Source organism: Malus domestica, chromosome 10 (genome assembly GCF_042453785.1).
Source record: "Malus domestica chromosome 10, GDT2T_hap1".
Taxonomy (NCBI): domain Eukaryota; kingdom Viridiplantae; phylum Streptophyta; class Magnoliopsida; order Rosales; family Rosaceae; genus Malus; species Malus domestica.
In genome coordinates, this window is record NC_091670.1 from 19,472,967 (window position 1) to 19,486,790 (window position 13,824).

At 37.1% G+C, this 13,824-nt stretch overlaps 2 protein-coding genes and 1 pseudogene across 2 annotated transcripts; 1 reads left to right on the forward strand and 2 right to left on the reverse strand.

Annotated features, from left to right (window-relative positions):
- Window positions 1-2,315: 2,315 nt before the first annotated feature.
- LOC103449829 (putative polyol transporter 1) lies at window positions 2,316-4,952 on the reverse strand. Its single transcript, XM_008389153.3, has 3 exons — window positions 4,796-4,952; window positions 4,269-4,600; window positions 2,316-3,401 (listed from the first exon to the last, which is right to left on the reverse strand). Exons 1-3 carry the CDS (start codon window positions 4,950-4,952, stop codon window positions 2,316-2,318), a joined length of 1,575 nt encoding a protein of 524 aa, XP_008387375.3.
- A 4,184-nt stretch (window positions 4,953-9,136) lies between these two features.
- On the reverse strand, window positions 9,137-10,463 carry LOC103449849 (polyol transporter 5-like; annotated as a pseudogene).
- Window positions 10,464-11,536: 1,073 nt separating this feature from the next.
- LOC139188589 (uncharacterized) lies at window positions 11,537-12,130 on the forward strand. Its single transcript, XM_070806201.1, has one exon. It carries the CDS (start codon window positions 11,537-11,539, stop codon window positions 12,128-12,130), a length of 594 nt encoding a protein of 197 aa, XP_070662302.1.
- Window positions 12,131-13,824: the final 1,694 nt, after the last annotated feature.

The following is a 13,824-nucleotide window of genomic DNA, read 5'->3' on the forward strand; positions in this document are numbered from 1 at the left end:
CATCATTGAGTTTCTTCCATCGAATCTTGAACGGTTTATTTAAGACTAGTAATTGATGGTTGACTAGACTTGCTTTAAAGTCTGAAACTATTGAAGAAGTTTGTTCTCCTTAATTTTGGGTATTGGGTTGATAAACAGGATGAGTGGCTTGAGAGGTTGTTTCCATTGATTTTAGCTTGATATTAATCAAGTCATTGATTAATTCTTGCTGAGTGACAGTCGAACTTGTTCCAACTGCCTTTAATTTTTTGTTAATTAATGAATTGATTAAATCTTGGTCTTGACCCATCATACTGGCAGATGTGGATGAAAAAAAAAAAAAATTCCTACTGGGAGCTAAGCATTTGTGTGACTGGCGAAATTCTTGTAGATGAGCATTTGATTTTCTGGCTGGTCGATCAAAGTTGATTTTAACTGTTACATCAAAATATTGTTCTATGTTGTCTATGTTGACTAGACTATTTTGAATATTAACTGGTTTGCTTTCTTTAATTAAACACCAATATGAAGGTAGACTGATATTTGACCATCTAATGGTTTTGGGTATTTTGATGTTAGCATATTCTTGGTTTGTTTGGATTAAGAGTGTATGGTTTCTAGGACTTTTGACTAAGGCTTGGAAATTTATGTTTGTTCCTGTAACCTTGTAATAGACTCTAAAAATTAGAGCTAATGGTTGGACCCCTTCAAGGACTTGGTACCCTAAAGTTTTTATGTTTAACGTGAGTGCTTTCAGCATGTGAGGGTCTGAAAGGCTTATTGTGAGATATAGGAAACAATCAAAATGAATTGGTCCGTTATAAAAACTTGACTCAATCATCCCAAGAATACTATCACTAAAATTAGTGAATCTAGCATCTCGGAGACATAGCAAGATAGAGGTATTGAGACATCTCCTTGTTAATGGTTTAACTGCGATTTGGACTAGGTCTATGTGAGTGTAATTGTAACCATCTTTTCTATGGGTTCTGATTTGTTTCGGCTTGAATAATTGGCAAGTTTCATGTTCTTTGCTAAGAGCATATGCGTTTTCAACTATTTTGACATGGTGTTCAATTCTAAAAGTGGCTACTGACCATTTCTTTTTATAAATGTTTTTACTAGAAACCTTGGGAATATTCCAATCTCCAAAGTCGACAGTGTCATCTGTCTGAAATTCTTGTTTTTGTTCTTCATTTACTACATCTAGAATTGTTCCTATAATGGACCTAGAGCTAGTGCAGGCGATTGAATTAGATCTAAATAATCTACTCATATTGCTCAAAATACTGACTTACAAAACAGAAATGCTATCGGCTTACATTCCTCGAGTATTTGCTACACTCCCTCTCCGCTCAAGCCAATCCTATGAACTTACTGTTTCTAACACGCCTTACTGTTTGGGTTGAGAGTTAAACAAGACAACTTAGAAGGTGAATCAAACAAGATAAACTGAATTGAAAGCTGGAAAATGAACAATAAAGATGATTAAATAAATGAACAATAAAGATGATTATATATATATATGGTTTGACAAAACCCATATGAGACGAATTCCTAAAATAATTACTATAAAAATTTACTTTCTTGCAATTACGGAGAAGATTCTAAATTAACTAAATGTTCTAACAAGAACAAACAATTATATATTAAACACATCTACCAAACATATCGATAGAACATCTTCTTACTTAACAAAGAAAATAAGATGTCTGAGACTCTGAACCTTCCCAAAAGATAAGAGTGAGCACAGAACTTGTGTGCTCGATCGATCTTGATGATGAAGATTTTGTGTCCACTAGAAAATGTTAGAAATCACGCTAGGATCAGAGAGAAGAATAAACGGAGAGTCGATAAGCGAGGGTGAGGGTTTACGGGTAAGTCAATGGATGTCTAGGTAGACTGGGGTTTTTATGTGCTGTGTTTAGTGATTTTTTTAGAAGGATAATGCTAGGTAGCAAACTTTTAAACCAAATTTTGCAAACCAAATGATGTATCATCAATAGGAGTTAAGCATATTAATCAACACTTAAGTAATAATCCAACCATAAACAACCGTATTATTTGGTTTACAAATTTTGGTTCCTTGTCATTATTCATCTTAAAAGTTCAGAATTTCATATAATGGCTGGAGCAATTGCTCGAGATCTATATGTCTCACTAAAGATGAAAACCAAAAGTTTCCAAAATTTTCAACTTCACTAGTTTTTGGGTTTTAATGAAAATTATTCTTATAGATGTAAGTACAGTTGCATATAACTGAAATATATGAGATAAAGGAATTGATCATCAACATAAAGTGCATTAAACATTGATTAAGCTTGGACCTTCTATTCCTAATGGATTTGAGCCTTGTTGTCGTCACCAAAACCATGATCAGCTTGCTTAGTCTTTTTAAGCATGGCATTTGCTTCTTTCCACTTGTGGTATTTACCAAACAAGACCTCCATATCTTCAAGGGATCGACCCTGCGTCTCTGGATACAATGTATAAAAGAAGACCCAGCTAAGCGCAGCAATTCCCGCGTAAAGAAAAAATGCCCCACCAATTGTGATGGCCTTATACAATGAAATAAAAGTCATCGAGATGACCCCGCTCGTCACCCTGTTTACGGCCACCCCCATACTGCACCCTTGCGCGCGCAACTGCAACGGAAAGATCTCAGAGCTGTAAACCCACGTGATGGGTCCCAACCCGATGGAGAAAAAAGCGACGATGAATAGTACCATGGCGATGCACAACCCGACGGCCCACGGGACCTTGCTGTGGGATTGATCAACGACCGTAAGACCCATACCTAGCAGCGTAAAAGAAACTACCATTCCACCCACGCTGCTCAAAAGCAAAATACGACGTCCAAACCGATCAACTTGAAATGTTGCCACCAAGATTGCAATGGTCTTGACAAATCCAACAGCCACGGTTGCAAGTAGCTTATCATTGTAAGAAGTGATTCCCGCCTTCTCGAAGATCCTGGGGCTATACAAAACCACAGAGTCTGTGCCCGACACTTGTTGAAAGAAGTGGATACCAAGGGCTGCTATTAAAATGTGGCGAACGGCCGGCGTGGGGCGGAGGAGCAATTCCCTCCATATACCTTCACCTTGGCTGCGTTTAGAAACTTGAACGACCTCATCCTTTGAGTCTTTGGGGATTCCTGCAGCTTTTTTAATCTCGTCTAGTCTGAGCTGCGATTCCTCTTCAGAAGATGATGTTTTATTTAGTACTCGCTTGGCGTCTCCGAGTCTCCCTTGCATGACAAGCCAACGTGGTGACTCGGGCATGGCTAAAACGCCGAGGGCAAGAAAAATTGAGGGAATTGCACCGATGCCGAGCATGATCCTCCAGTTCAAGTGGATTGGGAGCTTGGCTAAGGCAAAGTTGGATACGTACCCCAGCAATATACCAACGTTAACAAACACCTACATATTTTCAAAATGATCAATTCTATTAATATATACTCCACGTGCATGCATGTGAGAGGTTTACGAAACAATAAATAGGGTGGTGCTATCTACACATCCATTAGTATTTTTCACACACCTCTTGTTAATTTCCGTCATTTGATATTCTTTAGTTCATTTGATCTTGCGGTCAAAAATTAAGAGGGTGTATGGAAAGTAAAACATGGTGTGCATAGTGCCACCCAATAGATATTTCAAGAAAATTCTAGGGTGACCACATTTTTATAAGACATTTGTGCACTATCTAATGTGGCAAGTGATCTGTACATGTCACATTAATTAATAAATTTATCTCATTGAATGTTGGTTGTCTACGTCACTTGCCACATGAGATTATACACTAATATGCTATGAATATTTGGTCTCCCCAACATTATTTTTTGGGTGGTGCTATTCACTCTTTTTTACCATCTCACACATTCTCTCAAATTTTGGCCGTCGGATCGAATGAATTGAAGAAGACTAGTGGACAGAAATTAACAAGAGTGTGTGAGAGGTAAAAAGGGGTGTGTGAATAGCACTCACCTACTTTTTACGAGGAAATTGTTAGAATATCACATTTTTTTACCCATTTTTTATACCATCGGACGTGGCAAGTGATGGTTTAAATGCCACATCAGTTAATGAATTTATCTTATTAAATGTTCATTGTATGCACCACGTGTCACATGAGATGATACAGAAATGTGATATAAATATATGGTCTCGAAAGCATAAATTTTTTCAAATACTTAGATGCTTATATTTATGTAAACATATTACCTTGGCTAATAACAAAAATAGTTACTATATTATATGATAATATAACGTGGTAATGAAACAAACCTCGGGGAAAGATGTGAGGAAGCCACGAAACGAGGCCGGAGAGATCTCGGCCGTGTAGACAGGAGCTATCATAAGAGCATAGCCAACTCCAACTCCGGCAATGAATCTACCGAACATGAGGAAGGCGTAGTTCGGGGCAAAACCCATGAGGAGAGCTCCAATAAAGAAGATTGTTCCGGCAAGTACTATGGTGTAGTCAGAGGTTTTACCGGCCAAGGCGGAGCCAATGAGAGAGTATATGTTCAAGGTACCATTAAGAACTTCGACTTGAACGTCGCTGATATTGAGGTTTTCTTTGATGAAGAGAGACGCTCCACTCATTACACCAATATCTGTAAATAAATTTAAAATAAGCATGCGTCGCAGGTGGAGAAGTATCTTCCAAAACAAAAAGAATAGGACGAAGAATGGCGGATTGCAATAGTAAGATAATATTTTTAATCAAATAAGAACAGGAGTGGAGAATGAGTGTATCATTAGAGAACCACAACCACTAACAACATGCATCAGTTTTAAGGAACAATCACCATAACCCAGTAAGATAGACGTCATTGAAGCCAAAACGGCACAGGCAACAGCGAACTTCTTTGTCTTGGGTTTCTTTGGGGGATCAAAGTCTGCAATACTATTATGGGGTTGGCCGGAGACAACGTTATTTTCTGCCCTCTGGTCAGCCATCTCCATGTCTATAGAGCTAGATAAATGAATAGATAGATAGGGAGAGAGAGAGAGAGAGAGAGAGAGAGAGAGAGAGAGAGAGAGAGAAATAGATAACTTATCAGAGAGAAATGAAGAGATCACTTAACACAGAGAGAGAGAATTAGATATGAGGAATGAGCTATTAATCAAGTACCATTTATACAAATTATATCCATTTGTCCGAAATGTTGTTGTTCACGGAAACAAACACCGTCATCCAGTACTGTCATCAATCAATGAACAGATTTGAATTATCCTAATTCTAGAACACAATTTAGTTAATTAGTTCTTATATAACAAAGCAACAAAATAAAAAAACTGAAATATGGTTCCATATTTAGTGTCATTTCAGGCACACAACTATATATGCGCAAAAACTGTGTGATATTGTTCCATATATGTTACAAGCTCACCCGCCATCAGAAAATTAGGGTTGCCCTGCGAAACCTTGCCCTTAGAAAATAACTAGTTCGTAGGGTGAATTTGGTCAAAATTCACTTCTACATTTTACAGTTTTCGCGACGAAGGACAGTTGGTCTCAGAAAGTAATATTTTGTCACATAAGATATTAGGCGAAGAAATCTTCGTTGCACAAAGGTCATGAAAAAAAAATTGCGAGAGAAAATAATGAAATTTGTCGCACAACAAATGACTTTGCGTTGAAAAAATGATTCGTCGCATTAAATGTAACATAACAAAGAGCTTAATTTGTCGTGTGAAATACAACGAGGCAAAAGTTTGTTGTCATATTCTACTCATGGGGACGAAAAAGCTGCATTAGTAAACAATCGCACGACGAAGCGTTTCGTCTAGTAAACATTCATGCAACAAAATTGGAGTATTTTTAACATTATTTAATTGTCACAAGTTTGTCAAAATGCATATTATTGTTACCTGACGAATATGGTTGTGGCATTTACTGTTACGTGACGAAAGGTTTCGTTGCGTAAAGTTTAATATACATATTTTTTTCTTTTGGGTTATGAAAACATTTTTTAAATTAAAACAACAATTTATTTTTTTTAAAATTAAATTGTAACAATAATTTATAAAAAAGTTAATTACATTTTTTTATAATTAAATTGTAACAATAATTAATAAATTTGTTTTATTTATAATATAATGAAAAATGTACGTACAATTTTAGAAGCTTTAAAAGTAAGGGAAACAAAAAATCTACAATAAAAAGGTTTGACAAGTCTACTGCATCGATGGTGGCAGGCTACTGGAAAGGCTTAGAGGTCGACTGATCGAGGTGCTAGCTCTGTTCCTGGTAGAGGGGCTCGGAGGTGGATAGGGCAAACACCTAGTGGGACAAGCTTAGGGCTTGTACGATCAGCGACATCTAACTCTAGGTGTACATGAGTTCACTCCTTAGGTTGCCCACTTCTTACTCAATGTTGTGACTTCGCCCTTTAAACGTGTCGATGAAGAGGCCCAGTGTCTCGCTCTTGGGCATTCCCCATCTCCCAGCTAAACTTCCTCAGTCTTCGATCAAGGGTATGATCCAAGGTCTCTGTCAGGATTCAAAACCCTGCATCCTCGAGAAGATCCACGCCCTCAATCCTAGTGTCCAAGGGAAGTTGGGAGCCTGTCTCCTAAAGAACAAACTAGCTCTTCTCTACCATCGTTGGATGTGACAAAAAGAAAGGAAATATTAAAAATATTAATATTTAATATTTAATTTAGTTTTTAAAATAGTTGGAAGTGTAAGAGAGTAACAAGAATTTAGCTATACTGACATGTAGTTGCTCGGTTAACTTATCCCCGGGTTGAACATAAATGTCCTTGAAGAGGTTGATCTCGGGGAGTTTTGAATCGTCCTGGAACATAAAAAGTTAAGAAAAATGTTAGTGTGCAAAAAAGAAATAAATATTTGTCACATATAAAAATTGGAATATGAAAAGCTTTATTACTTGCCGTCGAGCCTCCATCCTATTTGAGAAGGGCCTCGATCCCGACTGGTCGAGTCTTCTTGTCTCGGTTGATCTTGTTGGCCTTCGCCTTCTTTTTTTACACACAAAATGAACGTAGTAGTTGTAATATTTGAAGAAAATATAAAAAAAATTAATTAACATAAGAATTTAAAAAAAAACAATTGTTAATTAAGACATAATAACAGACGTACCATAGAGGACTCATCCTGAAAATGGTAGCAGTGCCACACCCAGTCCTCTAGGCGTTCCTCCAACTCCAGCGGGACACCCTTTAAGGGAGCGACCCCCGGATCATTAAACAGCTCAACTCATTTGTGGAGTTCACTCTTACACTGCTTGTAGAGGTCAGTGAAGAGCTTCTTTAAGTGGGCGGCCATGGACTCGTTAATGTTGTCGAAATTGTAGTATGTCTATAATTTAACAAATATAAACGTAGTATCAAATATTGCGTAATTTATTAGTATAATATATATATATATATATATATATATATATAACAAATCTAAAATAGTTGGATACTTACCGATAAACAATCGCGAATCTCTACCTTTTGACACTTCGGCATGACCCACCAAGATTTCCACCGTATAGGGCAAAAGGTTCAAACAACGTGCCCAATGTTGTGGACCAAAGTGCTATGCCACTAGTCATATCTGATCGTGATACAATCGTTGGTCACCTGGGTGACCTTCGCTGTCTTCAACTATTGGCAAAGACATTAGGTGTTTTTCTTAGCTAGAAAAAAAAATTTAACTGTTGTGTCAGGGTACTATTAACTTTGGTGTAATGTGATAAGGATGAGATTACATCCTCGAACATGTGTCCCCAAGTGGGGAGGTTGATGAGGTGTTTTGATTATTAATAAAGAATAGTTTGGTTCAGATTCATTCACATCATAATTATCTTACGATGGCTTTCATCACAAAGTCGTCTTGTGACGTCATCTTATGATCGGTTCATGTGGTCAATTTAGTGGCGGCCAGCATATTACGGCCTTGTAACTTATGTTATTGGGATCAGAGTGTATCACTGAATTTTCATGTCTAGCACGTGGACAACCCAAAGGGTAATGCTAGGGAGACCAAATTTGGAGACTAATTTTATCAACTAAATGATGTGTCACCAATAAGAATAAGCACGTTTAGCAATGTGTAAGTAATAAACCAATCATCAACTTTCATGTCCTTTAGTTTTCAAAACACTGTCCATAAATTTAGTTTTCCTGGCCTTACTCCAACACAAATAAGGTGACGTAGAGCACGTCTGGCCGTCGAGCTTCATACATGGAGCAACCTGCTTTGATACCTTATAGAAATATGATTCCCTGATTTGTGTGATACAATGTGTATAATATATATCTATATCTATATCTATATATATATATATATAGGGTTTGACAAAACCCATATGAGACGAATTCCTAAAATAATTACTATAAAAATTTACCTTCTTGAAATTACGGAGAAGATTCTAAATTAACTAAATGTTCTAACAAGAACAAACAATTATATGTTAAACACATCTACCAAACATATCAATAAAACATCTTGTTACTTAACAAAGAAAATAAGATGTCTGAGACTCTGAACCTTCCCAAAGGTGAGAGTGAGCACAGAACTTGTGTGCTCGATCGATCTTGATGATGAAGATTTTGTGTCCACTAGAAAATGTTAGAAATGGCGCTAGGATCAGAGAGAAGAATAAAGGGATAGTCGATAAGCGAGGGTGAGGGTTTACGGGTAAGTCAATGGATGTCTAGGTAGACTGGGGTTTTCATGAGCTGTGTTTAGTGATTTTTTTAGAAGGATAATGCCAAGTAGCAAACTTTTAGACCAAATTTTGCAAACCAAATGATGTATCATCAATAGGAGTTAAGCATATTAATCAACACTTAAGTAATAATCCAACCATAAACAACTGTATCATTTGGTTTACAAAATTTGGTTTGAAAATTTGGTTCCTTGGCATTATTCTTCTTAAAAGTTCAGAATTTAATATAATGGCTGGAGCGATTGCTCGAGATCTTTATGTCTCACTAAAGATGAAAGCCAAAAGTTTTCAAAATTTTCAACTTCACTATGTACAAAACAAGTTTTTGGGTTTTAATGAAAATTATTCTTATAAATGTAAGTACAGTTGCATATAACTTAAATATATGAAATAAAGGAATTGATCATCATCATAAAGTGCATTAAACATTGATTAAGCTTGGGCCTTCTATTCCTAATGGATTTAAGCCTTGTTGTCGTCACCAAAACCATGATCAGCTTGCTTAGTCTTGTTAAGCATGGCATTGGCTTCTCTCCACTTGTGGTATTTACCAAACAAGACCTCCATATCTTCAAGGGATCGACCCTGCGTTTCTGGATACAACGTATAAAAGAAGACCCAACTAAGCGCAACAATTCCCGCGTAAAGAAAGAATGCCCCACCAATCGTGATGGCTTTATACAATGAAATAAAAGTCATCAAGATGACCCCGCTCGTCACCCTGTTTACAGCCACCCCCATACTGCACCCTTGCGCGTGTAACTGCAATAGAAAGATCTCAGAGCTGTAAACCCACGTGATAGGTCCCAACCCAATGAAGAAAAAAGCGACGATGAATAGTACCATACCGATGCATAACCCGATGGCCCACGGGACCTTACTGTGGGATTGATCAACGACCGTAAGACCCACACCGAGCAGCGTAAAAGAAACTACCATTCCACCCACGCTGCTCAAAAGCAAAATACAGCGTTCGAACCGATCAACTTGAAATGTTGCCACCAAAATTGCAATGGTTTTAACAAATCCAACAGCCACGGTTGCAAGTAGCTTGTCATTGTAAGAAGTGATTCCTGCCTTCTCGAAGATCCTAAGGCTGTACAAAACCACAGAGTCTGTGCCCGACAATTGTTGAAAGAAGTGGATACCAAGGGCTGCTATTAAAATGTGGCGAACGGCCGGCGTGGGGCGGAGGTGCAATTCCTTCCATATACCTTCACCATGTCTGCGTTTAGAAACCTTAACGACCTCATCCTTTGACTTTATGGGTATTCCTACAGCTTCTTTAATCTCATCTAGTTTGAGCTACGATTCCTCTTCAGAAGATGATGTTTTATTTAGTACTCACTTGGCGTCTCTGTGCCTCCCTTGCATGACGAGCCAGCGTGGTGACTCGGGCATGGCTAAAACGCTGAGGGCTAGAAAAGCTGAGGGAATTGCGCTGATGTTGAGCATGATCCTCCAGTTCAAGTGGATTGGGAGCTTGGCAAAGGCAAAGTTGGATACGTACCCCAGTAATATACCAACGTTAACAAACCCCTACATATTTTCAAAATGATCAATTAATTAATGAATTTATCTCATTGAATGTTGGTTGTACACGTCACTATCCAATGTGGCAAGTGATGTGTACATGTCATATTAATTAATGAATTTCTCTCATTGAATGTTGGTTGTATACGTCACTTGCCACATGAGATGATACACTAATGTGCTATGAATATCTGGTTTCCCTAGCATTATTTTTTGGGTGGTGCTATTCACACACTTTTTTTACCATCTCACACATTCTTTCAATTTTTGGCCGTCGGATCAAATGAATAGAAGAAGAGCAGTAGACAAAAATTAACTAGAGTCTGTGGGAGGTAAAAAGGCGTATGTGAATAGCACTCCCCTACTTTGTACGAGAAAATTGTTAGTATATCACATTTTTTTACCATATTTTTATACCTTCGGATGTGGCAAGTGATGGTTTAAATGCCACATCAATTAATGAATTTATCTTATTGAATGTTCATTGTATGCACCACGTGTCACATGAGATGATGCAGAAATGTGATATAAATATATGGTCTCGCAAGCATAACTTTTTTCAGATACTTAGATGCTTATATTTACGTAAACATATTGTTGGAAATTTAAGTAGTTTGAGTAGAAATTTCTTTGTCCCACATTGGCTATTCCCAAAAGATTTCATCACTTTATATGGCTTTGTCCTTTATAGAAAGTGATTGGAGTAATAGGCATTGGAGAATAAAATTGGGCTCACCCTTGGGGTTGGGCTTTGTTGTGCACTAATTAATTGATAATTAATATATAATTAATTATAGTTAATATATATAATATATATTATTTAATTATTTAATTAATTATTTTTTATTTGAACAGACTTATCTTTTCAGATGAAGTCTGAAGTCAATAAAAACGCAGAGAGCACTGCACCCCATGTAAAGAGATATCTCCCAATAGTCACATCCAATTCTTATACGTGTTGCGAACAGGCATAATCCCTCTATATATACATCCGTCTGAATGGCATTTAGAACACAGAAAACATAAATCTCCTTCTATAATCCATAGCATTCTTACTAAAAGTACCACAAAGAAATTCGCTAGAAGTTAAGTTTTCCGGTGCTGGAATCCTAACTTGATCGTTGAATCCTGGTGAAACAGACGTCCGGAGAACTATAAGCATTGAGTAGGGGTGAAATTTTCGTTTCAATGACATTGCGGTACACAAGCCTCGATCTTCAATATTTCTGTTTAAATTAGTTTATTATTCATACACTGTTTATTTGTTAGCATATATAAATTTATCACAGATTATTAACACATATCCAACAATCTTGAAATAGAAAATTTATGGACCAACAATATGTAAATGTGAATGGCGCTGTACCAAAATACTCTGAAAAGCCTGAGAAGTTCAAAGGCCTGGACTTCAAGAGATGGCAACAGAAGATGTTGTTCTTCCTGACAACAATGAATCTCACTTATGTTGTCAAGAAAGAAGCTCCGAAGTCTAATGAGAATCCAATGACGAAAGAAACTATCATGGCAATTGAAACTTGGAATCATTCTGAGTTTTGTTGCAGGAATTATATTCTTAATAGTTTAGATGACAATCTCTACGACATTTATTCTCTATGCAAGACAGCAAAGGAGTTGTGGGAATCCCTGGAGAAAAAGTATAAGATTGATGATGCCGGTTCAAAGAAATTTGTTATCGATAAGTTTCTCAAATATACAATGGTGGATTCAAAATCTGTTGTCTCTCAGGTCGAAGAAATCCAGAAATTGATCTATGAACTGCACTCTGAGGGATGTGAGATCAATGAGCATTTCCAAGTTGGGGCAATAATTGAAAAATTGCCAACTTCGTGGACTGACTTCAAAATTTATCTTAAGCACAAGCGTCGTGAGATGAATATGGAGGATTTGATCCTGAGCCTATGAGTGGAAGAAGACCACAGAAAGGCAGACTGTTCTGGAGGGTTTTCTGCCATTGAAGCCATGCAAATTATGTTGAGGGAGGAAACTCCAAGGCCAAGCTGAAGAAGAATAAGGCTCCAAAAACCAAGCAGTTTGTACAATCTGCCCCTGCTCCCAAAGGCAAGAATTTGAAGAAGATTAAGGGTGCATGCTATGTGTGTGGCAAATCTGGTCACAAAGCACAAGATTGTTATCATCACAAGGATGGAAATCATGCCAACGGAAACAACAACAACCATGCTAACATGGCAACCACCAATGAAGAATTAGCTGCTGTTGTGTCCGAGGTCAACATGGTCTCAAATGTGAGTGAATGGTTGTTGGATACTGGTGTTACTAAGCACATCTGTGCTGACAGAAATCTATTCACTGAATACCATCCTGCTGCCCATGGAGAAAAGCTGTATATGGGCAATTCTGCCTCATCTGTGATGGAGGGCAAAGGCAAAGTGGTACTCAAATTCACATCTGGAAAGAGTCTCACCTTGTTGAATGTGATGCATGATCGTGAAATAAGGAGGAACTTGGTTTCTGGACCTATTCTGATTACTAAGGGCCTTAAACTTGTAATGGAATCCAGCAAATTTGTACTTACCAAGGGTAGGATGTTTGTTGGGAAGGGTTATGTGGCTGATGGCCTCGTAAAACTCAATGTAATTGCCATTGATGATGCTAATAAAATAAATGCTTCTACTTATATTATTGAATCTTCTAATATTTGGCATGCTAGATTAGGACATGTTAATTTTTGTTCCAAGCAAAGAATGGTTAAATTAGAATTATTACCTAAATTCAAAATTGATTTTAATCATAAGTGTGAAACATTTACTGAATCGAAATTTGCTAGGCAAACGAGAAAGTCAATTCTGGAAAGATCAAATGAATTACTTGGACAAAGCTTTGAATATGTTTATTTGATGATTGCAATAAATATTGCTATGTTTATTTGATTCATAGCAAGGACGAAGCCTTGAATAAGTTTAAGACATATAAAGCCAAAGTAGAAAATCAACTTGAGAGAAAAATCAAAGCACTTAGATTCGATAGAGGAGGAGAGTATGAGTCTACTGCCTTCTCAAATTTTTGTGCACAACATGGAATTATACATCAAACAACGGCTCCATACATACCACAACAAAATGGTGTTGCCGAAAGAAAAAAATAGAACATTCAAAGATATGATTAATTCCATGTTAAATAGTTTAGGGCTTCCACACAGTTTGTGGGGTGAAACTTTACTTACTGCAAATACCATATTGAATAAGGTTCCTCTAAAGAAGATTGACAAGTCACCTTATGAACTATGGAAAGGACATAAACCCACTTATAAAACCCTCAAAGTGTGGGGTTGCTTAGCAAAGGTGCAAGTTCCATTACCAAAAAGAACGAAACTAGGACCTAAAACTATTGATTGCGTATTCATTGGATATGCAAATAATAGTGCTGCTTATAGGTTCCTTGTTGTAAAATCTTTGATTTCTGACATACATGTCAACACTATATTAGAATCAGCGGATGCATAATTCTTTGAGGATATATTTCCTTACAAAGAAAAGGAATCTAGTTCTAATACAAAGAGGGTTCATGAGCATAGTCATGATGAAACCTCTTCTTCTGGTGTCCAAGGAAATGATGTGGAACCAAGAAGAGGAAAAAGA

Bases quoted from the DNA above. Each gene is read 5' to 3' on its own strand.
- LOC139188589 (XM_070806201.1), top strand. From the start codon at position 11,537: ATGGACCAACAATATGTAAATGTGAATGGCGCTGTACCAAAATACTCT.
- LOC103449829 (XM_008389153.3), bottom strand. From the start codon at position 4,952: ATGGAGATGGCTGACCAGAGGGCAGAAAATAACGTTGTCTCCGGCCAA. The intron at 4,601-4,795 runs GTGATTGTTCCT...ATTTATTTACAG, and splicing joins GTCTATCTTACTGGGTTATG to ATATTGGTGTAATGAGTGGA. The intron at 3,402-4,268 runs GTTTGTTTCATT...GAAAATATGTAG, and splicing joins TCCTCACATCTTTCCCCGAG to GTGTTTGTTAACGTTGGTAT.